At 36.4% G+C, this 27,347-nt stretch overlaps 2 protein-coding genes and 1 non-coding gene across 7 annotated transcripts in view; 2 read left to right on the plus strand and 1 right to left on the minus strand.

Annotated features, from left to right (window-relative positions):
• Nucleotides 1–25,146, plus strand: LOC112572535 (N-acetylneuraminate 9-O-acetyltransferase-like). 5 transcript variants are annotated; one of them, XM_025252262.1, is made up of 22 exons: nucleotides 1–189; nucleotides 2,144–2,240; nucleotides 3,298–3,484; nucleotides 5,364–5,477; nucleotides 5,816–5,867; nucleotides 6,150–6,221; nucleotides 6,987–7,077; nucleotides 8,603–8,708; nucleotides 9,220–9,344; nucleotides 9,744–9,935; nucleotides 10,580–10,688; nucleotides 11,416–11,505; nucleotides 12,075–12,194; nucleotides 12,297–12,332; nucleotides 13,347–13,412; nucleotides 16,875–17,031; nucleotides 17,516–17,595; nucleotides 17,930–18,034; nucleotides 18,810–18,950; nucleotides 19,228–19,305; nucleotides 19,512–19,604; nucleotides 19,918–25,146. In XM_025252262.1, exons 1-22 carry the CDS (start codon nucleotides 42–44, stop codon nucleotides 20,173–20,175), a joined length of 2,517 nt encoding a protein of 838 aa, XP_025108047.1. In that variant the 5' UTR covers nucleotides 1–41; the 3' UTR covers nucleotides 20,176–25,146. The 5 variants fall into 5 exon arrangements, with proteins under 5 accessions (XP_025108047.1, XP_025108063.1, XP_025108057.1 ...); XM_025252278.1 differs by lacking the exon at nucleotides 13,347–13,412; XM_025252272.1 differs by lacking the exon at nucleotides 12,297–12,332.
• On the plus strand, nucleotides 10,340–10,489 carry LOC112553897. Its single transcript, XR_003097144.1, has one exon. It is a non-coding gene; the product is annotated as a small nucleolar RNA SNORA79 (small nucleolar RNA).
• Nucleotides 25,010–27,347, minus strand: part of LOC112572573 (cysteine-rich protein 1) — a 5,053-nt gene continuing 2,715 nt past the window's right edge. The window contains exons 3-4 of the mRNA XM_025252317.1: nucleotides 27,053–27,110; nucleotides 25,010–26,814 (exon numbers count right to left, since the gene is read on the minus strand). Of these exons, the coding sequence (XP_025108102.1) occupies nucleotides 26,771–26,814; nucleotides 27,053–27,110 (102 nt within the window). The 3' untranslated portion in view covers nucleotides 25,010–26,770. The remainder of the gene's footprint in view (nucleotides 26,815–27,052; nucleotides 27,111–27,347) is intronic.

The raw sequence follows: 27,347 nt of genomic DNA on the forward strand, positions 1-27,347 counted from the left end.
GGAAGCCTGTGATTCATGCGAGAATCTGCGAGACAAAAATTATGGAGGATAACGATGCAGCAACTGCTTCTAGTAGTAATTCCTCGAGCGAAATAACTCAGTACATCAACATAGAAAATGCGAAACTAGTCGCCCTTGTTATCGTGCTAGGTTTTGTAGGATATCACGGAGTTCTTCATCTCAAATATGGTAAGACAAGTTTGTTTCTTAGAAACGGACGCCGTGATCAGCTTTTAAACGGTAGTGCGATGAGTAGTGCAGCGAGAGTGTAGAGATTGTATCAGGCTTGTTTTGCTGATTTATTTTGCATCATTGTATAAATCCATTTTTTTTTCTTTAAGAAACTTCAGAAGTGCGTTGATTTCCTTTGCTTCTGTTCAGATTTGCTAAATCTTTATTCTATTATTGTTTCACATATATGTATTCTCATGGTAACTATATATTTAAAAGGTTTGTGGCAGTGACTGTTCACTGCTAGTTATGTAGAGCGTGCAAGATGCAGTATAACAACAGGCTATAGTTTAGGGAAAAGTTTCTATGGCCCTCTCGATAGAGCTGCTATGGCTAGGAATGTCGAGAGTACAATCCACAGCCTCTGAGTCTCTCTCTCCTACACAGACTACATCCAGGTCTTGTTCCCCACGAAACATCCAGTATATTTTCAGTTTCATCAGTAATTTTGTTACACTTTACTCCCATTAGTCAATCACATTATCCCAATTAATTACATTTATTATATTTGTTAACAAAAATATTTGTATTTGTTTAAGCAGTAGTGCATGCCAGGCTGGCTTCAGGGCTGGAAGAAGCACGGTAGAACAGATCTTTAACTGCCGTGTTATGATAGAAAAACACCTGGAGCATCAACGTGAACTATACCATAACTTCATCGATTTCAAAAAAGCTTTTGATCGTGTCTGGCACGATGGACTCTGGCAGGTCATGAGATCATTCAACATAGAGGAGGGACTGATCCAGATGGTAGCAGCACTCTACAAGAACGCCTCCAGCGCGGTACTACTCAACAACCAACTAGGCGAGTTCTTCGCGATGACGATCGGGGTCCGTCAAGGGTGCCTACTCTCTCCATCCTTTTTAACATCTTCCTTGAAAAAATCATGCAAGACACCCTCCACAACCACCTTACCTCAATCTCCATTGGTGGCAGACCCCTGTGCAACCTCCGCTTTGCAGATGACATTGACCTCATGGCAGGCAGTAACAACGAACTTCAGGATTTGACGGACAGACTCTCCAGGCGAGCGGGGGCCTATGGCATGGAAATAAGCTCAGAAAAAAGCAAAGTAATGATTATTTCCACCACCGACAGCAGCAGCAACATCGTCATGAACGGCCAGAAACTGGAGGAGGTCAACAGCTTCAAGTATTTGGGTGCCACCCTGACTAGAGATGGTTGCTGTACAGCAGAGATCCGTATCAGGATTGGTATGGCAACATCCGCAATGTCCAGGCTGGATAGGATCTGGCGAAGCAACTCAATCAGCTTCAGTACCAAGCACAGGCTGTACAAGTCCCTCGTAGTGTCAATCCTACTCTACGGCTGCGAGACTTGGACGCTGCTTGCCGCAACGGAAAAGAAGCTCCAGGCCTTTGAGAACAAGTGCTTGAGAAAGCTGCTCCGCATCTCGTACGCGAACACAAGACCAACGCATACGTACGGAGCACCGTAACTCCCTCGTGGGCCCACATGAGCCCCTTCTGGCAACAGTGAAGCGGCGCAAGCTCGCCTGGTTCGGTCACGTCACCCGCCACAACACCCTGTCCAAGACGATCCTACAAGGAACCCTCGAAGGAGCCGTCGTCGTGGTCGTCCGAGGAAAAGCTGGGTCACCAACATTAAAGAATGGACCGAACGCGAGATGCCAGACCTGCTCTCATCTGCTCAAGACAGGACCGGGTGGAAAATTCTGTCTGTTGCTGCTGCCGGACGGTCCCCCCTACGCCCGGACCGGGCATGGGACTGACCTGACCTGACCTGACCTGCATGCCAGTTAGACAAAAGAGCCTCAAACTAAAGCATTATGTGACAAAACGTTTGATGATCTTGAGCAGCACATTTATATAACTTCATAATTACAGAAATGTTTTTTTTAATGTTACATTTTAGTGTTTATTTTGACAGGAAACGATTCTTGTCGTTGGCTGTTGAGTGATGGTCGCTTTCCTGGCTACAACACCTGGCAGCCCTATGGGTGCATGATGCACAAGTACACAAGATCGTAAGTTCCACAAAGTGCTTGGACTTTTAATAACATTTTGGACTGTTTTCATAGACAGTTTACTTACTTTTATTGACAAGTAATAATAAAGTAACATTTGGTAATGTTTATTATTGGCTATTTTAAAATTAGTGTCAAATAAGTACTAACCTTCTTGGTGACATTTGTTTAAAGTTATAGGGTTATGACATTATATTCACGCTGGTATTGTTGCTTTTATAATCCCAGCATATTTTGCGGTTATTTTCAGTATTTGATTGCAGTTTTTAGTATTATTGTTAATATTTAACAAAATTAAAAAAGATACTAGAGTTGCTACCAGAAAAAGAAAATTTAACAGCAGTAATCTTTATCAGCCTCTAAAAGGATCTGTTTTCTTCAGCAAAAGTACTTCAGTATAATTATGTTGTAGAGACAAGGAGTGTCTAATAATATGGATAGACAGGTCAAATATAAACCCTAGCTGCAGGAAAGTGCAATTTCTGCTATCTGTCTAATTGTTTGCTTATCAAATTACATCTTACAGCCATATTTCTTTAACATTATTGCTATGACATGTCACTTGATGATACATCAATACCTTTTACCTGAAACTATGCAAATTGTCTATGCTGAATTGTTCTTCCCCTTAATTTTTACTAGTTTTTAGGGGTGTGCCTCTATCTGAGACAATCTTCAATGGTACAGAAAAAAATTTGCATGGTTGTAGGACAAAAATAGTGATGTATATTTGCCATCTGTTAAGTCTTAGTGAAAGTATTTCTTTGGTTGTTATTCATCTCATCAGATTAAACTTAGAAGAGGCTTATAAGGCCTTGTGAGGCTAGACGGGTACACCCCACCAGAAAGAGTTGCTTTAAACACAAACGCATTTAAGAGAAAAAAATAAGCTTGACCTTAACGCAGTCCTCTTGTGTTGCTGAGCGCAATGACAGCACAGTTTTACCAGTGCTACTGCTGTTTTAAAATATTTATCATTTACTTTGAAAATTAATAATAATGTGCTGGAAGTTTTTGAAGACTAAGTAATTTACAAATGTGAATTTTCTGTTTTCAGAGACGCTCGGATGTGCATGCACTATATCTCATATTGGGGAGGTCGAAATCACATTACATTTGTTGGAGATTCTCGCATCAGGAATTTGTACTATGAGTTTATCAATCTCATCAGCCTTAGTGAACTAGAAGAGGCCAAGGCACAAAGTGACATCCACTTCAGTGATGAGAAGATCAATGCTCGTGTGGTAAGTGGGTGTTTGAAACAAGGATTTCTATTTAGTGTCTATTGCTGTTGTTATTGTTATAAGAATACTGCAGATTTTAACAGTCTGATGGGAAAATCACCTTCATAATATTATTAGGGCTAATGTGACAGCTTTTTTTTCCATTCTGTTGCTGACCAGCATATCTTTTTCTTTTTTTTCTTTTGTTATACTATGCTTCTTTTCAATACAAAAAGAAAGTATAACGAATAATATTTTTGGTAAAAGTCATGAGCTCCCTCATCATTGAGAGGTATGTGCTTACAAATGATTCTCATTATTGCTATTATTATTAAGCAGCTAAAAATAATGAACAGAACATTTCTTGATGCATGCAGATTATTTGCATGATGAAGGACTCGGGCATATTTTATTTGGGTTAGAAATGTATGTTTTTTATCCAGATTTTTGACACAATCAGCATAGCATGATCATTATGGTCTTCAAGGTTGCTATCAGCTCCAGAAAAAATAACTGTACCCTGTAACCCATGGTGGGGCCCTTCATGTGATCATCTTATTCCTTGATGCAACTCCCTTCAAGTGGGAGCTGTATTCTTCTGACAAAAATGTTAGCTTGACCTGTCAAGATGCAGTTTCAATTATGTCTGAATCATAAAAAAGAAAGACAGTCACAATCAAGCGGACTAGAATTTAGACTTTACCAATGTGGCATTAGCATCAGACACCACAGATCAACTACATTTAATATTATCAATGTACTGGTCGAGTCAGTGTTCACAGATGCCTATTTTTATGTCCTGATGCATCAGTCTACTTTCAGATTATTTTGCCGTGGACTGCTAGGTTTTCACCTTTTGTGTTCTTCCTTTTAGCCCTAACCCCAGTCTGTGGATCATTACCTACCTCTTAGATGTTGTGGTTGCCCAACAAACATCCTCAAGAGATTTTAAATTAGCTAGAAAACTTCCCACAGAAGACTCAAGACAATGCCGTGCTAACTTCTGATAGTTCACCTAGAAGGGCTCAGCTTCCTCATCAGTTTTCAGAAATCTGATTTTGCCCTGTTTAGGACTTTATTCGCAATCTTGCTGTTTTCAAGTTTCAACAGAAATGCCTTAACAAATTACACTGCACCAAATTTCTCTAGTGATTGGTCATCGCATCGCACCAGCTGACCTCCTGTGCCTGGGAAGACTGTGTGTGTGCACTCTACAGTGGGCTCTGGTGTATGCATAAATCCTGACTTTTCAGAATTAGGATCAGTCCCTGCCAATCCCTTAAGTTCCTTGACTGGCCTTACTCCCTTGGATCCATTGGCTTTGATTGCTCTGAAGGGTTCCATGAGTCCAAACCTCGTCAGTCTCACTTTGTGCATATGCATCAACCACTACCTTGAAGGGGGAAGAGGGTGGGGAGAAGGTGCATCTTCTTCCTAACTTCTTACCACTCTTGGCCTATGTTCACAATCAGGATGGCACTTGTTCCTGCAACCTTTTGACAGAAACATGCCATCCTTCTCTTCTGGGATGCATTTGTAATATTCCAGCCTGTCTATATGTCATGGATGATGGAATCTCCAGATTGCAAGAAGCAACTTTAACTACTGTAATAATCATGCTATTTTGACTAGGTCAAGTAGGATAAACACACTTAACATAATTTCTAACCATACTAAAACTAATTTTACTTTTGGAAAAATTGCCTTTTTTTCAATAATTTTGTTCTGCATCTTCATAACTAGCATTTTTTTAGGCACATTTAGCTATCGTAAAGATTATATTTATGCTGCTATTCACATGCTTTAGTACCTGAAGTGCAGTAGACCCATGTCTGCTTTTATGATTCTGTTTTGATGGGTCAGGTGTGTTTGTGTGTTAGACATCAAGATATACTTACAGGATTTTTTGTGGCAACCTTATGTGAATGCACACATGTATGATGTGTATGACAAATGGCTGAAGAGTGAGCAACCTGGCTCCAGACCCAATCTGGTCATCACTGGAAGTGCTTCAGTATGTTATCCATCGATCATTTCATATTATAGTTCTTATGAATGTACTGCTATTGTTTTCATGCTAGCATTTTATGGCTATAAATTTATAGGGTGCTTATGCTGGACTCAGGGAATTAATTTTCCTTTCAACAAACATTTATAGAGGAGGTCGGAGCTTAGAGAGGGTGGTATGGGTGTTAATGTTTACCTAAATGTTTGGATAAGCCGCAAAATTCTCTGACAGTTGGTCGTTTGCAATATCTCTGTTAAAAGATGAAGAAAATCTTTGCATATATAAGCTTTTGTCCATGCATTTTGTGTTGAATATGACTACACTGTTTTTATCTTTCTTTTTAGTGGAGCATCAAAACATTTAATGGGAGTACACAAGCACTTGAGAACTTTAAAGGTGAGCTTCCAATATATTAAACTTCTCAAACTTCAAAATTTGTTTTTTCATGATTGATTTTGAAAATACAAAAAAAACCCAGCTTGCAGACTTTCATCTTATGTTTTAGAATAGTTTACATTTTTAAAAGACCCTTTCTTCATCATTGTTGTTGTTGTTGTTATCATTTGTAAAGCATCATGACCTTGCTCACAGGGCTGAGATATGGTGCTATAAAAATAACCTTTGTTATAATTTAGCAAAACTTTTTCATAAGCATTCATGTTTCTTTTCTTTGTGCAGCAAATCTGTCGATGATAAGGCCACTCTTCCAAAAGTTAAAACCATCAACAAATATCATATGGATGCTACAAGGTTTGCCTTGTCAAACAGTAGATTTTGGGGGTATAGTTTGACTTTAACACCTTAAACACCTCAAAAGTGTACCAGCCTATTAGTGAAAGGCAGATTGTTGTGCTTTAAAAGATCATTTCTCAGACTAGAAAGTAACAGAAGTAATTGTGAAAAGATAAGAATTCAACATTTCTTTAATACTGTTCTTTCATCTGTGTCTTTTCTTGAGGATAAGCACTAAATCCCCATCTCTGTAACTCAATTTATTCAGCATCGCTGCTCTCGATAAAGATTTTGTCAAGAAAAACCCATACATTCCAAGCTTTTCTAATTGTTTTGAGCATGAAGATTAGATTTTAATGAGCTGGTGGATAAAAACCAGAAACTATGGGTAAAGAATTTGTTTGGAAATATCTGAAAAACATGAATTGGTAATTTTTAGGTAACTGTTTCCCTTTGATTATTAGATTTTAGCTTAAGTGAAGCTTGAATTCCTACTGGACCTTTTGTTATAACTTTAGGTAAATTTTTTGTTCGCTGTAATTGTGAAAATGTTTTCATAACCTTTTTTTGTGATAGAACACTCTTTATTTAATTATCTTCTTTTTATTAAATATGCTGATAAATTAGTTGTTGATGCTTTCCAGACAGTACTTGAGCCTTGTTGCATTTACAATTAAGTTGATCAAATCTACTAAGCTTAGTGCTCTACCCATAGCTCTTCAGAAATGAAAAGGCTGTATATTGATTAGGAGCATTACCTGACAGTTCAGCCTTACTTTACAGACCCTGTTGTGGAAGCCAAGCTGTCTATAGAGAGAGCAGCTATCACCAACCTTCAGATTGATGATTACAACAAGGCAGCCATTGAGTTACTGTAAGAGGACAAAAACATCTTTTTTTTCAGGCTAAAGAGAACATTCAGAAAATGGTGTGCATTTCACAGATCAAATTTTATGTCGGAAACATACTCCATCAAACATTATGCAGGTTTCTTGTGGCAAAAAAAACAACAGCCATTAAGAAATTAAGAAATTTTGGGTTTTTTCTCAACTTTGCCAGATGAGCCAGCCATTAAGGGCTTACAGCAACAACTGCTCCTGGTCAGTGGAATTAGCGGTTCTGACTGCAAGGGCCTTCATTTGTACCTGGGTTCATCTGCCCTCAACCACCATATAAAGCTTTGTGAAAAGAACTTGGAAGTCTTTTCAGTTGGTTCTGTCATCATGCACTTTAGCCTGCCTGCTGCTTGTCAGCTGTTCACCTTTGGCTGTGTTCTTTTTATGGATAAGAATTTCTTTTCAAGTTGTCATCAAGCCAAATCCTCTGCTAATTTATGTCTGTTGTGTATGCTGTACTGCTCCTGTTCGTTGCAGTGTGGCTGCAACATTTGCTTCAGATGGTCAGAGGCTTGATGAACTCAGGTTTGGAGAGTAGATGTGGGGTCATGGTGACACTCGTGGGAGGAATGGGGGTCAGCATTGGCATGTAAGACTGGTTTTCAATTTATCTTTCATGTTTCTAGACCTCATCTGTTATTTCAGAGGATTAGTAGCCCCCATCAGTTTTTCCCTTTGGGTAGAGCAATGTTTTCTCTTTAGTTTACCATCCTCTCTCCCATCACCTATTACCCAGAAAAATTGGTCGGGAGGTACCCTCTTTTTTTCTCAGGGTAAGGCAGGGGAGAACCCCGTCCTAATTGGTCTTATGTTTCCCGCTCCCATGCTTCTGTGATTTTATCCTAGAAGCTAGCAGCCATTTTGAAATGAGTCTCGAGGAATGAGAAATCCACCTCTATCCTCCCTTTGTACAGGCAAGTTGGCAATGGTGAGACAAAGACCAGCAGTTGCACATCAGTCTCTTTTTAGATTAAAGCGAAATGGGAAGCTCACAACTTCTGGATTCACTACGAGGCCAGTTGCCTGATGACTCTACTGTTGGGTAGCTCCACTTTGATGAGGCAAGTCATGGATGTCCCTTTGATGAAGGAGATAGCATGCAAGCTACCAGTGTCCTTGTGCCTCTTAAGCAATCACAACTGTCTCTTTTCACTCAGATACAGAGAAGCTAATCTTCATGCCAGGGTGTTGGCTGCACAACTTTCTCCAAAAATCACTCCAGTGAAGCTTTGGACCCACTGACCAGGGGCAAGGATTTATTTGGTTAAAGAACAGCTGTATCTTTTAGTTTCAGATAGTTGGGTCAACTAGTAAGTATCAAAATAAGAGAATTTACAAAGAAAATTTCATTTTATATCATGGGATGTTGAATTGTGACACTTCAAGGACATTTATAGTGGGAGTGCAAAAGACAGCTCTTTTTTATATATAATTGAAGTTTCTTATCTTCTTTATATTTCTGTGCATCTTATGGCTATTTTCTTTCTTGTTTGTTTGAAACAGGGAGAACAGTGAAGCAACCATTTGGAGTTCATCTCGTCTGATTGCACAAGGACTGAAAAAGGAATCAGTTGATGGTCTTCATCCTTCACATTCAACGCTAAGTCTTGTAAGCATATTGGAGACCAAAGAAGACTGCACTTTGAATGAGTGCATTGCAACACTTGAACTTGGATTGTTTTATGTCTGCCAGCACTATCTGGTGCTAACTAGATTTTGAGTGGGATTTATTTTTTTACACTAGGTTTAATTGTTAATTGAATGAGCAAAGAAGATGCTTTTTCTTTCTCTTTTAAAATATAGATATAGTTAAACATTGTTTTGCCCTGAAAGGTATCAAAATCAGGAAGTCATGATGTGAAGGGATACTTTATATTACCATAGTTACAGTCTAATGAGAGGAAGGTGGAAACCTGTTTACTAGGCATGTCTAGGACTTAAAAATAACATCACAATGAGACAACTGTTTAATAGTCTGTATTTTGTGAATAAAAGCAGTCTCTTGCAAATATCTTATATCGAATTAAACCCAGTCATTTGAACTAGAAATAAAATTGAGCCTGGGTTGATTTAGATGCATTGATATCACTTCTTTGGCTTTGCACTTTTGTTCATCACAGGACGTACAAATACTGTTAAACTTGTACTGCAACAATGATATGAATCACCATGACGGCACTTGCTGTAACACTCCGGAGCCAGCAACCACATTGCAGATTATCACTGCAGCTGCTTTTCTTGTTTGGTAGGCGTGTGCAAAAATGTTATCACTGGTTTTTTTGTTTGCAGGTGTGTATGTGAAACAGACCAAAATTTCACAAGAACAGCATTCAGTAATAATAATGGAAAGTTATATAGCTCATTTCTTGCTTCATAGAAGGTTCAATGTGCTTTACAAAAGAATTGCAAAAATACAATGATACAAAATCACATAACAGACAACACTAAAACATGTCCACAAACAATTGTACAGGATATATCATAGACATAATAAACACAACAAACAGAATTATAACACATATGCAAATGCACACAGCATACAAACATTCATAACATTTTTGTGCATGCACTCTTCCCATCTCTCTACCACTCTTTAAGAAAAAAAATTGGAGGATTATTTCTTTTTTTGTTTTGATATCGTCAGTATGGCATCAGCAGTGGGCCTGGTTGCATACAGACGCAGGCTACGACGAATTGCAGTCAAGGCTAGAGCAGAAAATGGCCAGAGAAATGGCGGCAATGGCGCCCCAAAGGCCTTGAGTGAGACAGCTGTCAGTCTTGTGACTTCTGTAGCCAAGCTGGGACTCATTATGAGCTATTTCTACCTCTGTGACAGGTGATAAAGCATCACACCAGCATGGCTACTTGCTTGTTTTTACTTTTTTCTGTTTTGTTTAAAGAATGCAGAAGCCCTATTCCCACCCCCTTCATCATGGGAAATCACTAGTTGGTGTATGCCTTGAAGTATGTAGAAGAGCAAAATAAAGCATAGAAAGAGCTTTATGGAAGAAATTCTGCTCTTTCTTTCCCAAAGCCAGTTCATCATTGCTGGGGCATAAATATATACTAATGCTATTAGTAATAATCTAATGATGAAAGCAGGGAGCATGTGATCGAGTGTTCATTTAAGAGAGCCTTGAAAATATTTCATATGCTTTGTGTTGCCTTTTACCTTTCAGTTTGAAGGACCGAATAACCTACAAATAGACATATGCACTAATAAGTAAGAGCACAGCCCCATGATGGCGTCTCCCTGTGTGTTTATCAGCATAAACACATAGTTTTATGCCATCAGAGAAGAAGATGCAGTTTCTTCATCTTTTGCCCCAGACATGCATATTTTGTGCAATGTCAGCCATGGGGTGGAAGGATTTGCGGACTGCTACAAAAAAAATTGCTTAGTTAGGAGTTACATTGCAGTATCTAAAAAACAAATTTACTAGGTTGTAATTTAATTCATCTTTTGTTATTATTTTTCAGAACAAATTTTTTTATGAAAGAGAACAAGTACTATACGCATGTGAACTTTTTCCTTCCATTTGCTTATGTGATGATTCTGGGATTTTTCTTCACTGAAAATACAGAAAAGGTACTGAGATTAATTCATGTTTGAACTATTTTTTTCCACAGAGGGTCAATTTGTTTTTGTGAAGTCTAGCATATAGGTTGTGCTATATACTCTCACTGGTGGTGATTAGTGTTATTAATTGTTGAGCATGTATATACAACCATACATTCCTGTTGTCTGTGAATATGTATATAGGAGGTGATTAAGATGTTACTGCTAATGTTTATGGTTCAGTCATTTATACTTGTGAAACTCATACTTTTTTTTTCTTCTTTTATAAAGTCAGCTGTGTGTTTGTAGTTCTCAGGGGTCTGTATTTTGCACATGAAAGTGTCATTCTATTTCAGCCAAGTAAAGTAAAAATTTGAAAAGTAAAGATATTTTACAGATTATATTTTTTCCATTTCACATTCTGCAGTTTTTTTCTTTACTGACATGACCATATGAGATAGAGGGTTACATTAGCTTTTTAACAATGGAAAATTGCCTTCCTGACAGTGGGCTAGTATGTGGCTATAGCTTGCAGGGCGCTCACTTTCAGGGAGACAGCTTTTGTTATCTCCTATGATCATGTATTCTGGTAAGTCTTGAAGAAAGAAAATTAATTCTCAAAAATTTTTGTTTGACAATTACTGGTTTTAGGTTGTTGTTTTTTCTTCATGTTGAACAACTTGTCCATGCATAAACATGATTTTAAAAAACTTAAACTAGTTTTTTTTTCTATGAATGTAGGCTTTTATCATTGCAGACAAATGTAATGCATAGAGATCAAACAGATGAGTGGAAAGGTTGGATGCAACTGGTTATTCTTATCTATCATTTGACAGGTGCAAGCAAGGTAATTTTTTCCTCTTTCTACATGCAAATAAGAGCAGAATTGAATGATTTTAAAGTTAAATATGTAACTGCTTTAAAATATCTCTTAGTACTCTCCCAGATGACATGACTACATGGAGTTATTCTGACTAGTTACCTCAATTCCAGTTTTCCACTCTCGATTGGTCAGACCTGAACAGGCAGAACACAAATTTGGCCAACTCACCCCCAATTTCTCCATTCCCCTAGTTTTTATAACTCCATTTAGTCATGTTATCTGGTAAGCACTCGAAGGAATAAATTCTACAATCAAAAATAGTGTTTTTCTGTCTGCTTTGACATGAGGCACCCATATTAACAGTACAAATTGAGTTTATTCTTCACGCTTCAATTGGCCAGCTTACATCATGTTCACTATCTCTTGTTTAGTGCTTGCTTGATTAAATATGATATTATTTATTATGTACTCGATCATAACATCTTGAAGTTTTCTTTTTAGAAATGGAAATAAATGTTATTGTTGTGTAGTAGAGAAAGAAATGTACAGGTTCAGAGACAAAGTATGACTATTTTATGATCTACATGTTGCAGGTACTGCCAATTTATATGCACATACGACTGCTTGTGTCAAGTTACCTGTTCCTGACAGGGTTTGGCCACTTCACCTATTTCTGGCAGCATGGAAACTTTGGTCTCATTCGCCACTGCATGGTAGGTCATCCTTTTCATAACGTATTTTTACATGCATAAACAGCATTTGTAAGTGTGTAGAATGGTAATATATTTTATCTCCAATTTGTTTTCTTATGAAAGGTAAACATCGGAATTTTGAAAACCTTCACAAAAAATGTATGTTTCGCCGGCATTTTTGTTTTCTTTCCTTTTGTTCTTTACTTTTTTACATTGTTAGATATTTTCTTGTTGATGTCGGTATTAAAATAGTCAATTGTTTTTCATACATTTCTTTTGGTGTGCAGTTAGTTCATTGTTTGTACAGTTCTTCTGTGGTTGTATGCAATTAAAATATGTCTGAATATAAATAGAACGAAGTAAATTTAAAACATTTTACACCTTTTTAATTACTAGCTTAACCAGTTGGGTTTTTTTTTTTTTTTTGCATGCACCCATTACACCACAGAACGGGAACAATTTTTTGTTTTCTTTTGGTTGGTTTGATGGTTTATTTGTTAGGACACTGAACTGTTCAAAAAAGACCAAATACACAGGAAAATGTGCATTAAAGTGAACACTGTGGTCATTATTAAGGGGCCTAATCTTAGTGTAAGCTCATATCTGATTGTACCTGAACCCTTCCCCATCTTTTTTCTCATTTTATAGCAGGATGTTGAGTAGCAATTAATGCTAAAATTAAAAGTCATCTGTCTTGTTAGGAGCAAGATCCCATGTTAAACATTTTTATATTTTATTCTTATCTACTTTGACATATGGTCATAAAATGTAAGTGTTATGAACATGTCTAGTGTGTACATGAGACAGGTTATGCTTCTTTCTGATCATTTTTTCCTCATTATCTTTATTTTCAGTTTATGTTTTCACCACCAGTTCATTTTTTTCTACAATCTTTTTCTGATGACATACGTGTTTCAGAGCTCCTGCATGGAGCTTTCCCTCAGACTTTCTCAGATTGCTTTGATACTTGCAGTATTTGCATTAAGACTAGGCATACCATAACATGTTTCTGTTATTACACATTCCTGTTCTTGCCCTGGTGCGTGTCCTTGGTATGAAAATTGTGGTTAGCCTCAGCTTTGAAGAAGGATTAGTCAAGCTGAAGGCAGATCTGCTTGTGGTTGGTTTGCTGGGCTCAGCACTAGCAGGATAAACTGGCATGTCTTGTTGCAGCATGGGTGTCGGCACTGTCAGATATTTTGGCACGCGAGAAAGAACAGCTTACGTCGCGCTTTAGAAGTAAGTCAGCCCTTGTGACCGTGACTTTTGTCTATGACCTAGTCAGCTTTTAAAAAAATTGCTTTGATGAATCATGTCCCCACATGTTTTTGTTACCTGATGACCATAGGAAATAATCGACTACACTTACTCTTTAACCTTCGAAAGTTGACTCCTTCACTCTTAGCATGTGGTCCTCTGGTCAGGTGAACGACAGCCCTCAAACAACTGTATATAGCCAAAACAGCAGTTTATTTTTAGTGCCATAGCTACCATGCGCTTTGTTATCTGCTGTTGATCCACGTTCTATGGCAGTCTTCTGTCTGTACACTGGGTTCCACTTGTTCTGGCTGTCCAGCCTTTTCTGCTGTGCTTTGCTTCATGCTGCAGACACTTTAGTTGAGAAGCACCAATCAGCTGCCGCTGTCTGGGGTCTTTCTCACACCGCTGACTTAATCATTTCAATGAATCAAACTGCTGCTACCTTCCTTAAGTGTTGCTTGTTTCCTTCCATCTGTAAGTCCCTTCTTAGAAAAACAGACTTGTCGTTTGCAGGACAGGAAGTTGAGACATTTTCCCCACTAATTTTTTTATGGTACTCTATGTCATTATGTCTTTCACGAGGACATGACTAACGTTCCAGCTGAGGAGTGGTCAGGTTGTCGGACTGCTTTCATGTCAGTCCTTAATATATAGGTGGGTTGTTTTGCCTCTCATTTTCTGTTCTCTTAGGATTATGTCATGTGGTAAGAGCAAAGAAGAAATAACTTACCAGATGACAAGACAATGATGTCCTCCTGATCTTGCACTTGTTTGATTGGGTTGAGTACTGGTTGAAAAAAGAAACTACTGTATTGGCTTTGCTATTGGTTTGATAGCTGTCAAAGGCTGTTGCTCGCCTGATCAGTGGAGCACCTCTCGCATCTGGCATTTGCTTGCTCACTGTCAACTTTAAATGGTTAATGAGCAAATAAAGCCTATTATCTCCTATGGTCATGTCACTTGGTGAGTCTTGAAGATTAAGAATTTACAATAAAGATTTCATTTTAGCAAATATAAATTTATAAAGGGAGAAACATCAAGGATATAAAAGACTTTTCACTCCATATATTTGCTTGATGTGCAACAACAACAAAAAAAAAGTTCCATATACCTGAAGAGAATTTATTATGTAGTTTTGGCTGAATAAGAGTGGTTTTTTAAAAACTAATCTTCAGTCTTTTTAAATGCATGTAAATGAGTTTATGCATGAACAAAATAGTTTCTTTTGTAAATAATATGGCTTCAGCAATTAGGAGAAGGTTTGCACGTACAAAAATTCATTATCATCATTATTAATAAATAAAGAGTTTAAAAAAATGTTTGCCTATGCATGTTGGAAGAAATATGTGCTAATGACCATGGATTTCGCATAAGTGCTAATAATAAGACTGCAAGCTGAGGAAACATTTCGTTTCCTTCTTTGCTGTAATTTAGTTTTGCAATGTTTTTTAACCATTACAATTTTATAGTATCACTTGCTGCATGTGATGCGGGATTTTTCCTGTGTAGACTGTCCTAAATAACGCTTGAGGATTAGTCACTAAAATTATTACTGTAAAACATGCAGAATTTAGAGGAGATAACCATAGATTTGTCTCCCTTGGAGCTCAAATGTAAAATTTATCACAGGGAATTTTGCAAACCTAGTTAGTTAACCATGCACAGCATGTAGTATCCCTTGATGTATGAATACATCATTTGTTTAGCACTTATGCTTTGTTGTGTGCTTCCCAGTTTATATGATCTTGGCAGACCATCTTACTAATGCTTTTCTCTGAGTGTCTGAAGGAAATTAAGTGTGGACTTCATGTCTGAAACATAGGATTGTGGACTATTGAGCCATACTAGTGTTTATCCTAATTTCCCCATGCTTGCTTTGCTTCACCACATTTGCTAGTTTTTCAACTCTGCAAACTATAATCAACATTTGTGTTCTTGTCATAGAGCTAATTCTGTCATACAATTCGTATTAAATAAAACAAGAGACATTGGAAACATTTTAAAATCTGAGAAAACATTGATTTTGTTTGACAAGAATTTGCTTTTATTTTGCAATTCATTTTGCTTTCATATATTTCATCTGCATGTTTTCCTTGAGTTATGCATACACGTTTGTGAGAGTGTGTGTGTGTGCAGTTGATGTGTGTAAATGTGGGATTTGCTTATTTCTGTTTCTTTGGCACATCATAAGGTCTTTGCTATTCATAAGTCTTTTTTCTGTAATTGTATCTTTGGTGTTTGAAGCTTGGCATTGTAAAGACTAACATAAAGGTGCTGAGCCAAAGTAAACCAATGACTGAGCATGCCTTCACTATTAGATTAAATTTTAAATGATACATTTAATCTCACTTTCTAGAGAACACTGCATCATAGTGACTTTAGCTTTCTATCAGTTGCACTTCAAGTTGAGTTGTCGTGTATAAAAATTTCCCTTATCATGTCCACTCATATTGGCTGTATGACTTCTGTTTTGATTTATTTTCCTTTTGTAAATGATAACACAATCATTTATAATTGTTATTCTATTGTTATTTAGCATTTCTAAATATTTGTCAAAGTGATCTTGCAATCCATACCAGTCTCTGTGCTTGTTAGATAAAGCAACCCTAACTACTTGCTTTTATGGAACAATACTTGCCAGATCCTGTGGGATTTTTGTCCCTACTTCATTCAATGGGCATCCCAGACAAACAAAAGTAAAGTACGCTTAAAAGACCTCACTCTGATGAGCACCTTCCATCCATGAGCTCTTTCTACATTTTAAACAAAATATCAAAAAAAGGTAGTGAGTGTGGGTGGTGTCACAACTAACCCAGGGAATCTTTGACAGCATAATCTGTCAGGTGTCATCAGGAATAAATTGTTTGCTGCAAAGATTCTGTCAGATGTGATCAGAAGGCTCTTTCAGACACCATCTAGTGAAGGGTTTGCTGTTAATATTATGTAAAAGTTAACAGAAAAATGTGGTAGAAAAGAGTCCCATTATTGTTGTTATGACCATCTTCAGCACACTTAGGTCCTTACTGGAATCTTGTAGCAGTTTTATATTTGACGGGGACGGGGTAAACTCAATTAGACTTGTTAAATACAAGCAGGTAAGGCCACTGCTGTTGGTGGACCTTTTTTTTTTTCCTGCTTAGAGAGGGGTTCCCCCTCCCCCACCATGAAATCATAGCACACTGCCTATCTCAACCCATAAAAGTGCATAAACCCAGATTGACATTGACATGCAAGATTCTGCAATGTTCTTTACTTGCGAAGATATTCTTTGATGATAATAATTAGCTTTATTCTTTTTCTTTGCATGAATTTGTTTAGTATCTTTCATATCTTTGTAGTTTTTTCCTTTTTTTTTTCATTTTGAGCAATTTTGACCGATATTTTGATAAATTTTTTATGTAATATTTGTTCTTCAGTGTTCCTCACTTTTATTGAATCCAGGTTTTGGTTCGCCTGAATCTGCTTGTGGTGGTTCTCTGTTTTGTGATGAACCGGCCGTACCAGTTTTATTACTTTGTGCCCCTCGTTTCTTTCTGGTACCTGGTGGTTTATATTGTCATGGCTGTCTGGCCACACATCACACACGACTCCTCAGAAGGTAAGCTTCTGGACATAATCAGATGCATATTACTTTCACATTTCTCAGATTTTAGTGTTTCTTTTCAAACACTAGCTTGTGCACAGGTTAAAATATTTGTATTGACCCTTTAGAACAGGAAGTTTATCAATTATTATTTTAATGATGTGAACTGATGGTGTATGCTGATGTTCTTATCAGTTTCAGACTTAATGCAGGATTTGACACAAAGTCCGGACCATCTTTTGTTTTAAAATAAAATGGTCTAAATGAAATTTGTTTGAAAAGTGACTGCAAAGTACAACAAAATGTCAAGGAATAATTGTGAAATATTGCATTTCTTGTTAAGAAAATGTAAGAGATCCTGAAAATGCAATGCATTTTATATGGCTTAAGGGTATAATTGTGTTTTCTGTTTATCAAAATTTGTGTTGAATTTTATTTATTTTTTTTATCTTTGATATCTCTTAGTATCATATAAGTTGTGTGCCTTGTGATGTTTCAGCCAATTCTCTGCATTACTTGTACATGGTAATCAAGTTTGTAATACTCATTGTTCTCATTTCACTCTTCTACTTGTCAGAGGTGAGTAATAACTCTTTTAATAATGGGATTTAAAATTTCACCTTTACAAAATGATTTCTTTGTCAGTACTATGTAACCAGGTTAATACTAGAAGTGTGCTATGGTAATGATACATGAAGATACAATTTTTGCTAAGGGACAGCTAACTTGTGGGATGTTACTTTCACATGAAATACCTAGGAGATAACAGACTTCTGCTTCCTGTTTGCTCAATATTTTCTGATTGGGTTGTCAGCATGTAGAGAGATCGAGTTCTGTTCACACAAATAAATTTTATAGATGTTTACAGGTGATTTGATGTTTATAAAATTTAATGTGTCATTTGTTATTGTAGGTATTTTTTGAAAAAGTGTTCTTAGCTCGTCCTTTCAAGGCTCTGTTTGTCACATCTGATGACTCAATACATGAGTGGCGTTTTCGATGGGAACTAGACAGATATGTGAGTATGCAAATTATCCATGTGTTTAGCCTTTTTACACTTTAAGTTTTATAGCTGCCATTTCATTCATTGATTGGAGCATGAAATTATTTTCAGATAAATGGGTTTATTTTAGTATAAGCTACTAATGCTGGGAATATTAATTAATGCTAGTCTATACATTTCTCAGAGCTGTTCACCCATTCTGGTTTTCTGCATAATTTATGGAAAATGAGATGCACTGTAGAATTTTTTTTTTAAAGAAAGCATCATAGATTCAAGGCCATTTTTCATTCTCCTTAAGTTTTGATACATTTACCCAAAGTCTTCATGATTTAGCTTAGTATGAAAATGGCAAAATATGATGCATCAGTTTTCCAAAAATTGTATTTGAACAACCATTTATAAAATAGCACTCAAAAGCCTTTTAAGTTTATAGTCTTTAGCAGAAAAGGAGAAAGCCAAGCCTATGTCATTATGATCTTTCCCTTTGTATTGCATCTCCTCTGCATGCTTTACATTCATGTTTGCATAAGATTTTTCACACAGCCCCAGTAATTGATTTAATAATTTGGTGTTCTTTTGTTGCTGTCCAGTTTTGTGTTTTTGTTTTTCTGGGGGTACTTCAATTTTGAGCAAGAGATATGTTTCACATGTTTGTTTTTTATAGTACTATTGTTGCTATCATGTAATAATACTTTTGTGTGAATTGATACATAGTTCAAAGTTAAAAAATGGTAATCAAAAGAACATGAATCATCAGTGAATTTTGTCAATGCTTGGATACTCATTTCAGAGTGTGGTGTATGGGATGTTGGTGGGGTTTGGCTATCAAGTGTTGGTGCACTACAAGATCTTACAAGACAACCATAATCAGAGTCTTTTTGGTCATCCATTTTCATGGATCTTCTGTCTCTTGGGACTTGTTGGTATTGCTGTAAGTTTAATTTTATTTATACTAATTGCATATTGTACTATAATAGGGTTTTCTTTTAGCAAACATTTTTGTTAATAGATTTGATTATGAAGGACGTGAATTCTTCTACTGTCTTTTCTGAAGATCAAATATTTTTGTGTGCACCAGCGTGTGCTGGTTTATGTGCATGCAAAATAAGATGAGAGACTTTTGCTTTGGCATGAGTGTATTTGCTGCCATGCAGAGTCATTGAACTTTTTTTTTAAGACCACAATACTGCTTTTGTCTAATATTTCAGAGTTACATGGTTTTCTCACTCCTGTGCAGCAGTAAACAGCAATGCAATTATGTTCATCCATACCTTGTTTTCATCCCTGTGAGTATACTTGACTTCTAAAATGTACCTATGTTCAGATGTCCTAGTGATTAGCAGGCAGTGAAAGTTGTTTAAGGAGAACTGAACATGTTTTAAATGGAAACAAAATTTTACAGCTTGTATTGTCAAGATTATTATTTATATCATGACACATTCTCTTATTTGTTTCTTCTAATATAACCAATTTTTTCTTGTTATTCCATTAGATAATCTCTTACATTTTGCTGAGGAATGTTCCTGGCTGGCTCAGGACACGCTACAGTTCTCTCTTTGCCTGGTTTGGTAAAATCTCATTAGAGGTGAGTGTTGCAGTTTACTTTCTGATCTGATGATTGTGGTTGTAAATGATTGCTTCTCTCATCATTCATATTATTATGAAGTATGCAGAATGTAACACATGTCTTTTTAAAGACTCAAACTAAAAGAAACATCTTTAGCTTCCACATAGAACAATTCCAGGTTGTGGTGATGTGGCTAGTAAGTTTTCATTAGAGTTACACTACCTACTGTATAACCATGTTTTCTGATGTTGCTAATGTAAGTGCCTAACTGGTATTTGCTAGAGCTGTGTTTCTGACTCTAAGGATCCCTTACCTTGCTTCCTTTCGACAGCTTTTCATCTGTCAGTACCACATCTGGCTAGCAGCTGACACACATGGAGTACTGGTCCTTCTACCCAGCTACCCTGTCCTTAATGTGGTCATCACATCTTTCATCTTTATCTGCATTGCACATGAAATATCTGTCATCACAGGCATTCTTGCCAGATACATTGTCCCAGATGACTGGAAAGCAGTGCTGCGTAATTTCATTGTCTTTGCTGCTGTTTTGCTGCCTCTGTGTATAACCAATGGAGTACTGGTATTCTGAGTGATTGCAGTCAGCTGTCTTGTAATGTACAGGCTTCTTTACTTAAATCATAAAAATCAAGAAGTAAATATGTTGAAAATAAGACATTTATAGCTCCTACAGATACTTCTGGCTTTGAAGCAGGTCATCTTTGCATGACCTGCGTGTCCTTGGCCTTAACAATTTTTATTTGGGTCTCCTGAAAGCAGAGTTACACTAAAAGCATTTAATAGCATCAGTAAAGAAGGAAATCCAACTGACCACCATGATTTACTTGACACTTTAGAGACAATTGCATAAATCAAATGTGTTCTTTTATAAAAAGAACCAGCTGAATACTTCCCTGGCTGTAGGTGTTGATGTGGTCAAAGATAGTCTTTGTATTTTGGATGAAAGCTGGAGTTTTTTAACACACACTGCGCACACACACACACACAAAATAAGCTTTTGAACTGGGTCAAAAGAGACAAAGTATTATTGCACTTGACAAAATTTACTGTCAAATACTGCTTTTAAAAATTTGTGCCAACTTTTATTACAAATTTAAACATTTTTTTTTCCATTTTATTTTTTGTAAGTAATGGAGAGAGTAGTTAGCAAGTGAGAGAATGGTTAGGTTTGGAGGACATTCCTATGTTATTTTTATTTTTGTGTACCTCTTTCCAGCTCATGTATTGTCTGTTTTGTTTCCTGTTGCTAACATTTGTACATGTGCATACCAAACAGAGTTGTGAAAGGATGCACAGAAACACTCAGTTGTTGACTGTATTCGTGTGCAGCTCCTGACTCATTCCCAGCCTAGGCTGGTATGTTGTCCGTTAACTTAAAATGATTAACAAGTTGAATTTCTGTTAAGGTTCTGCTTGTGGCTTTTACACAGAGCATAAACTGAGTTAGCTTGTGTCTGTTCCTGATGCATCCGCAGGGAATGATGTGCTTGTATGAATGTAAGCTTGTGTGTCATGCTTTGAAGGGTATCATTTCTTGTGTTTTCCACTAAAGTTAATAGATTGTGTATGAGTGCTAGTATTTATATGAATGCTGATTTGAGAACTGTTCACTTTCTTAAGTTTTCCAGAAGACCTTGTAGTACATCTGCTCACATGCATTGCCAAACTGCTCATTCACAAATTTAGAACTGGCGGTTCCAGTGTTGGTCTCATCTTTAGGCATTATCACATTATGACTTGTAAATACACAAGATATCAAGAAGAAGTGTCCTGTTATTTGTTTATATGTTTATGTTTATCAGCAAAATTTCTCAAGGTTTGTTTTTTAACGTATTTTAACAGATGACATCTTCCTTGAGAATGAGGTTTCAGAAATTTGTTTTAGGAAGAGATGGCTGATAGATTTAGGAAATAATATTTTAAAATTTGATTTTTTTTTAGTTTTTAATTTTTTTTTTAAGTATACATTGCCATGTGATGAATTATGAAATGTATTGAATAGTGGAATCAGATTAGTATATTATTTACAATCATTATTATGTAATCAGGATTGCAATTTCAGATCTCACTTCTGATGTGCATACTTTCTCTTTGTTGAATGTAGCACATAGACTAAGGCTGGACTAGTTTTCTATTATATAGTTTAGTTGCAGGCTGCATGTTAAGCATTAACAGCCAACATGTGAAGCCATCTCAATTTTTACCTCCCCCAGTGGCCCCAGAATTATTTAATTTCAAGTTTGTCTGGCCAGATAAAGAACATGCAAATTGTCTTCATCATAAAGCGATATGGGTCAATTAAGAACTCTTTTCATGTGCCTTGATTCTGCAGGACATGCTAATGTTTGTTCATTACTCCTGACAGAAAAGGAACTGCAGTTTTATATACTTTGACCCCTATCACTTCAGCACATAATTTCCACCCCTTACCTGTATGAAGGTGATTGTTCATTTCTTATGCTGCCTTGGGTTGTTAACCCTGCTGTGTGCAGTACATGGTCATGTGTTCTCTCTTCATTGTATCTCCAGCACTAACTCCTCATTGTATGTTTTGTACATCAGTCTGTGGTTTAATGCTATGTTATATGGTGATTGGCAGGCTGTTATGATTTAAATTATGTTAGCTTGGAATCTCGTTGCACGGCGACTCAAGACATATTCTGCTGAAATCAGGCTTTTGGTATTGGTAGATTTGTGTAAGCTGAGTCTTATGTGGCTCTTATGGACCATTTCTTCAGTTGCAGTGTTGTGGCTTTTAAAGCCACTGGATGATAGTCTGTACAGCATGTATAATCTCTTCACATTTTTGATGAAACATTAGGTTGAATATTTATTTATCTGGGTAATAACATTGTTGATGCAAAAGACTGCTTTAAAAAGTTGTTTTACTGCAGTCAGCATCATGGCAATTTTTTAAGAGTATTTAGTATATACAGGTTTTTTTTGTACAGGAATTTGCTCATAACTTAAGGTATACTTTGTAAAAATAAAAAGATGCAATTTATGACATCAAAAAAGTAAGGAAGTGAAATATTTTTGTAAAATGTAGCTTAGAGTAAAATGTACTGTTAAGCTACAAATTCTACACATTTCTATTATCAAAGTATAAAGTATTATTAAGGGAAGATATTTGTCATTTCTAAAATTTTACCCTGTAGTCTTGATATTGTTTAAACAAGTCTTAGATGTGAACCTGCTCGTCTTTGTTGTACAGACTTGATTTTAGAGACTTGGAGACATTGTGATTCCCTTTGTAGTTTATAAACTTTTATAAAAAATACTTTTACATCTTTGTAGTAAAGTATTTCATAAAGTATCCCATTTGATTAAGTGTTGATGTTTTCCTTTTCTGTTTTATGATTAGTGCAACATGAAAATGTTTCACTTACACTGTGGTACTGTTCTTTTTCATGCCTACCTCTTCATGTGACATTGTTCATTTGTGGATGACGCGAGTGGTCGATGTATAGTATTTAATAAAGTATATTTATTTTTCTGCTTGAATGATTGAAAATTCAAAAATGTAATAAAAGTGAGGAAATCAATTAGCAATAGACAGTCTTGTCATTCACAACAGTTTTCATGCATGAAAGTAGTTTTGCATTTGTTTAAAAAATTTTTTTTATGCCTTCATGTGCTGTCTGAAAACTCAGGTCCATTTTCTGCCTGCTATGTCTTCTTTGTTTATAGAATCAGTCATCAAAATTTGAAATGTTATTAAATTATGAAATGCAGGCACTGTATTTTATTGGGGGTTTTTTTATCTTTTGTTTGCGGGATGGGTGGGTGGGAAGCAATACAAGTACTTTTATTTTATTATCATTATCTATTGAATACAAGTAGAATATACTGTGGCTACTGATTGTTTCATGCTTTGTCCTCATTTTGTTTTTGTCCGTACAAGCATGGATGCCGCTCAGGTCTGTATCCATCACCTTTTGTAAAAGTTTGTATTGTCCCACAGGGGCTTAAGACCTATACACCTGTAGTCAACACCTATAGCAGAAAAGAAGACTGCTGACACTTGGTGCAATGAGGGTGAAAATTACTGTAGCAGATTTTTGTTTGTTTTTTCCCTCAAGATTTCTTTGTAATTTTACTGTGAATACAAAGGTGTGTTCTTTGAGTTTTTTACTTTTTACACAGAATCAAAAGGTGTCTTCTCAAGCATTAGTTGATGTTTCAGACTTCATATTTTTTTTAATACTAATTGGTACAAGGAGGTTGGAGGAGTGGTTAGCATCAAATATGTTTAGTAACATGATGAGCTTAGTGTTTTTGGAGACAAATATTTGCAAGTATAAATGTGTATATCGGAAGCAGATGTTTGCTTGTCTGCATGCATGCACACATTTTGTGTATGTGCACATGCCAGTAAGTGTGCATATGACAGTGTGGCTCAGCAAACATGAATTGTGTGGGTTTTGTTTTGTTTGCATATTAAAAGGTATGCAGGAGTCTTTAGCCTGCAAACTATTAAAAGCCCTGTTCACTGCAAGTAGGGAAAGTGGAGGCTATCCTCTCTACCACCTTTGACCTTTCCTGATTAATCAGATACAAACTTAGACTAGGGCAAGCCTTGGACCAGGGACTCTCTGATCCAAAGTCAAACATGCTCACCACCAGCACTGGGGTTTCTTCCATGCTTCCGTACATAGCGGCTTAATCTTTCGAAAGAATGGTTTTAAAATGGATTGTTTCTTCCTATGTATTTGGTTATGATGTTAACATAGCTGTTTATTAAATGTGTCAGCAAAACTAACAAATATACCATTGTAAGAGGAAACAGCTGAAAGCTCAGATTTGTTAATGTTTCAGAAGTTTACATAAGGAAAGTGTGTGAATTGTTGCCAGTATTAAAAAATGTGCAAGTTTTCTAATTCATTTGTGAAGTCTCTTTTGGCAAGATTGTGTCAGGTTTTTATACTCTTATAGGATGTATATTCGTTTACAGTTTTTCAAATCTCTTGTTTTTTCTGAGTGCCCAGTGATAGTTTTGCCCTTTTCAAATTGGAGACATTTAAATTACTTTGTAACTATGTAAATGATCCATGAGAATTATTTGTTTTGCAATTGTCTCGAGGAAAAATAATTTGGAGAAATTTTGAGTGTCTGCACTAAGGTGAAAAGTGATCTCAAAATAAAAGGTGAAGGTTCCCATAGCTAAAGAATGCAAGTGGTTTACCATGTACAGGGGATGTCACATAGGCTTTTCGCTGGCTTTACCTTCCTTGATAAATCCAGTAGCAGGCATAAGCGGATCTCAAAAGCCATAACCGACTCTGAAGCTGAGCAAACTAGCTACCAGGTGATCAAGGCTCCCAGTCTCAAAATGTACACCCCTTATTAAAGATTCACTGCTAATTTTATAACAAACTAAAAAAAGAAAACTATAACATCTGGGGTTTTTTTTTAATTCACTATATAGTAAAATATAATAAAATAGAGCATGAACCTTTTAAGCAGTCATAAATCATAAAGTGGAGCATCAGCATAAGGCAATATATATGTTCCTTAGAACAGGAAATCATTAGGGTTTTTTTTAAAGCAGCATGCTAATGCTAATTATAAAATAATAATTTGCATTGTTAAAATGTAAATCTTCCACACAAAATAAATTGTGCTTAAATCTAAGCAGAAAGAGGCGGTGATTTGTTGGAATATAGAATATTGGTCACAAAAACAAATCTGTCAAAGAAAGTACTTATCTGCAAATCAAAACTACAATAAATGTAAAACCAGACCTGTCAGTAGTATCAAAAAAAGATCAGATGTCTCTGGCAAAATCTATATATGTATTTTCATGTCTATTACTATTGAGATTTGGTCCCATTTCAAAACATAATTCACAAGACATGAAAAGGAATGTAATTCATGGAGATTTTCTAGATAAAACTGCATGTTCAGTAATTGTAGCAGGTAAAACTCTAAATTCAAACTATTTTGAGAAATTGTGATATCTGAGAGATTCTGTGCCTACTCCCATTTTCAGCAAAGGCAATTACATCTCAAGAATATTTGCAAGGACAAGGACATGAAAATGTATGTTAGTCTGGTTGTGAATCCCCGTAGCTCTCACCAGCTGGTAATGCTATCCCTCTCTCACAAAAGGTATTGGTGGCGTAATGCCCTGTAAACATGCACTACCCACACATCAATGGCTGTACAAGGGAAAAAAGCAAGGGATGGGATTCACAATAAAACTTCAAATGGTCAAACAAGAAACAGCCTATCATCAGGCGTGAATCTGATGTATCAACATCTTCAGTACCCTATGCATGATCATAAAACTTTGTAAAGGCTTTCTTGCTATTGAGGGTTTTTTTTTTTTTTTACCAATTGTTGGTCTTTTACACTGGGACAGGTTTTTTTTGTCTTGTTTCGTTTATTTTTGCATTAGGAGATTGGATCACTTTGCATCATGGGATGAGGTTAATAGTCAACCCGTATAGATTGTGGGTGCAGCAAAAGGCAAATAACTGATTGTTAAATTCCACTTTGCAAACAGAAACTGTTCCAACAATTACCCAGTAATGAATATTAAAATAAACCAGCAGTCATACTGCAAAAATCTTCAAATGAATAAGTTTCTTTGCAACTGTGTTTTCAAGAAACTTTTTTGCAATCTTCTTCACCATTTTGTTTTCGTTTGCTGTTGTGAAAGCAAGAAGTTGCAATGAGAAAACTGGTTTGATGAAAATCTTTGCCATTATTATTTTTTGTAACAGTTTGTAGCAATTTTGATCATCTATTTTTATGTTGGTCACAGTTGATAGGTCTCTGCCAGTCAATGTACTTTGAACTTTGAACATGGACATGAACCAAAATGAGGAATGTGGCTTAGATGCCCAACAGCTGCAAACTATGAAGGAGGAAGCAAAATGTTTACACTCCGTAAAAGTAAGGTTTCTATGTGTTCAATTTCTACTGGGGGTGCTTCAGACTTAAACACCGTGAATTAAACCTGATTAGTAGAAACATTACAGTATCATCTGATGTTATGTCTATTTGCCTCTAAGAAATTTCACCAAGATCAGGTATGCAGAAGGATATTTTTAGAAGAGTCACAGAACTCTGATTAAGTCTTCTCTCAAGTAGTGCAGACTATCTACTCTGGAGTGATAATGTAAGCAGCAGGCATAGGAAGCCAAAAATATCTCCTGCATTCACTTCTTGTAATTGTAGCTTTCAGCTCCTCCACGACCAAATCCTGGAATTACAGGCACAGTGTCATTGGCATATTACAACCAGTTGCCATATTAATACTCATGTGAACCTGTGGCAAAACATATCTACTGTCCTTAACACAGCACACAATCTGTCACGATCTCACAGGAGAATAAGGGAAAGAGATTTGTCAACCAGTTTTTAACTAAATTTTAAACTGTCCATCTGAATTGTTTCACAGATGCACTTGCTGTAGTTAATAACCCTGTAACTTTACTCACCCCCAGGACCAAACATGGCTGAGTAACATGGGTTGTTGCAATATGGCTTCCCCTCATGCTGCAACAAATGTTGTTGATGGTCATATTTCCTTTTATATCATCTATTACACCCTAATGCTCACAATTTTACTAACATATGTAGCAAAACTTTGCAGTAAAAAAATGAAATACAAGAGTTTTACTCTCTCACACACATATATACTGCAGAAGGCTTTTCCTTAGCTAGTCTCCTATAACACCTCTCTGGTATGTCAGATTCTAGCACAAAGCATGCCATTACAGATCTGTCACCCTC

This window comes from Pomacea canaliculata, linkage group LG1 (assembly GCF_003073045.1).
Source record: "Pomacea canaliculata isolate SZHN2017 linkage group LG1, ASM307304v1, whole genome shotgun sequence".
Taxonomy (NCBI): Eukaryota; Metazoa; Mollusca; class Gastropoda; order Architaenioglossa; family Ampullariidae; genus Pomacea; species Pomacea canaliculata.

Excerpts from the sequence above, each read along its gene's own strand:
- LOC112572535 (XM_025252262.1), top strand. The coding sequence starts at position 42 with ATGGAGGATAACGATGCAGCAACTGCTTCTAGTAGTAATTCCTCGAGC. Across the intron at positions 3,485-5,363 it reads AGAAGATCAATGCTCGTGTG|GATTTTTTGTGGCAACCTTA; the intron begins GTAAGTGGGTGT and ends ATATACTTACAG. Across the intron at positions 17,596-17,929 it reads CACTCTTCTACTTGTCAGAG|GTATTTTTTGAAAAAGTGTT; the intron begins GTGAGTAATAAC and ends TTGTTATTGTAG.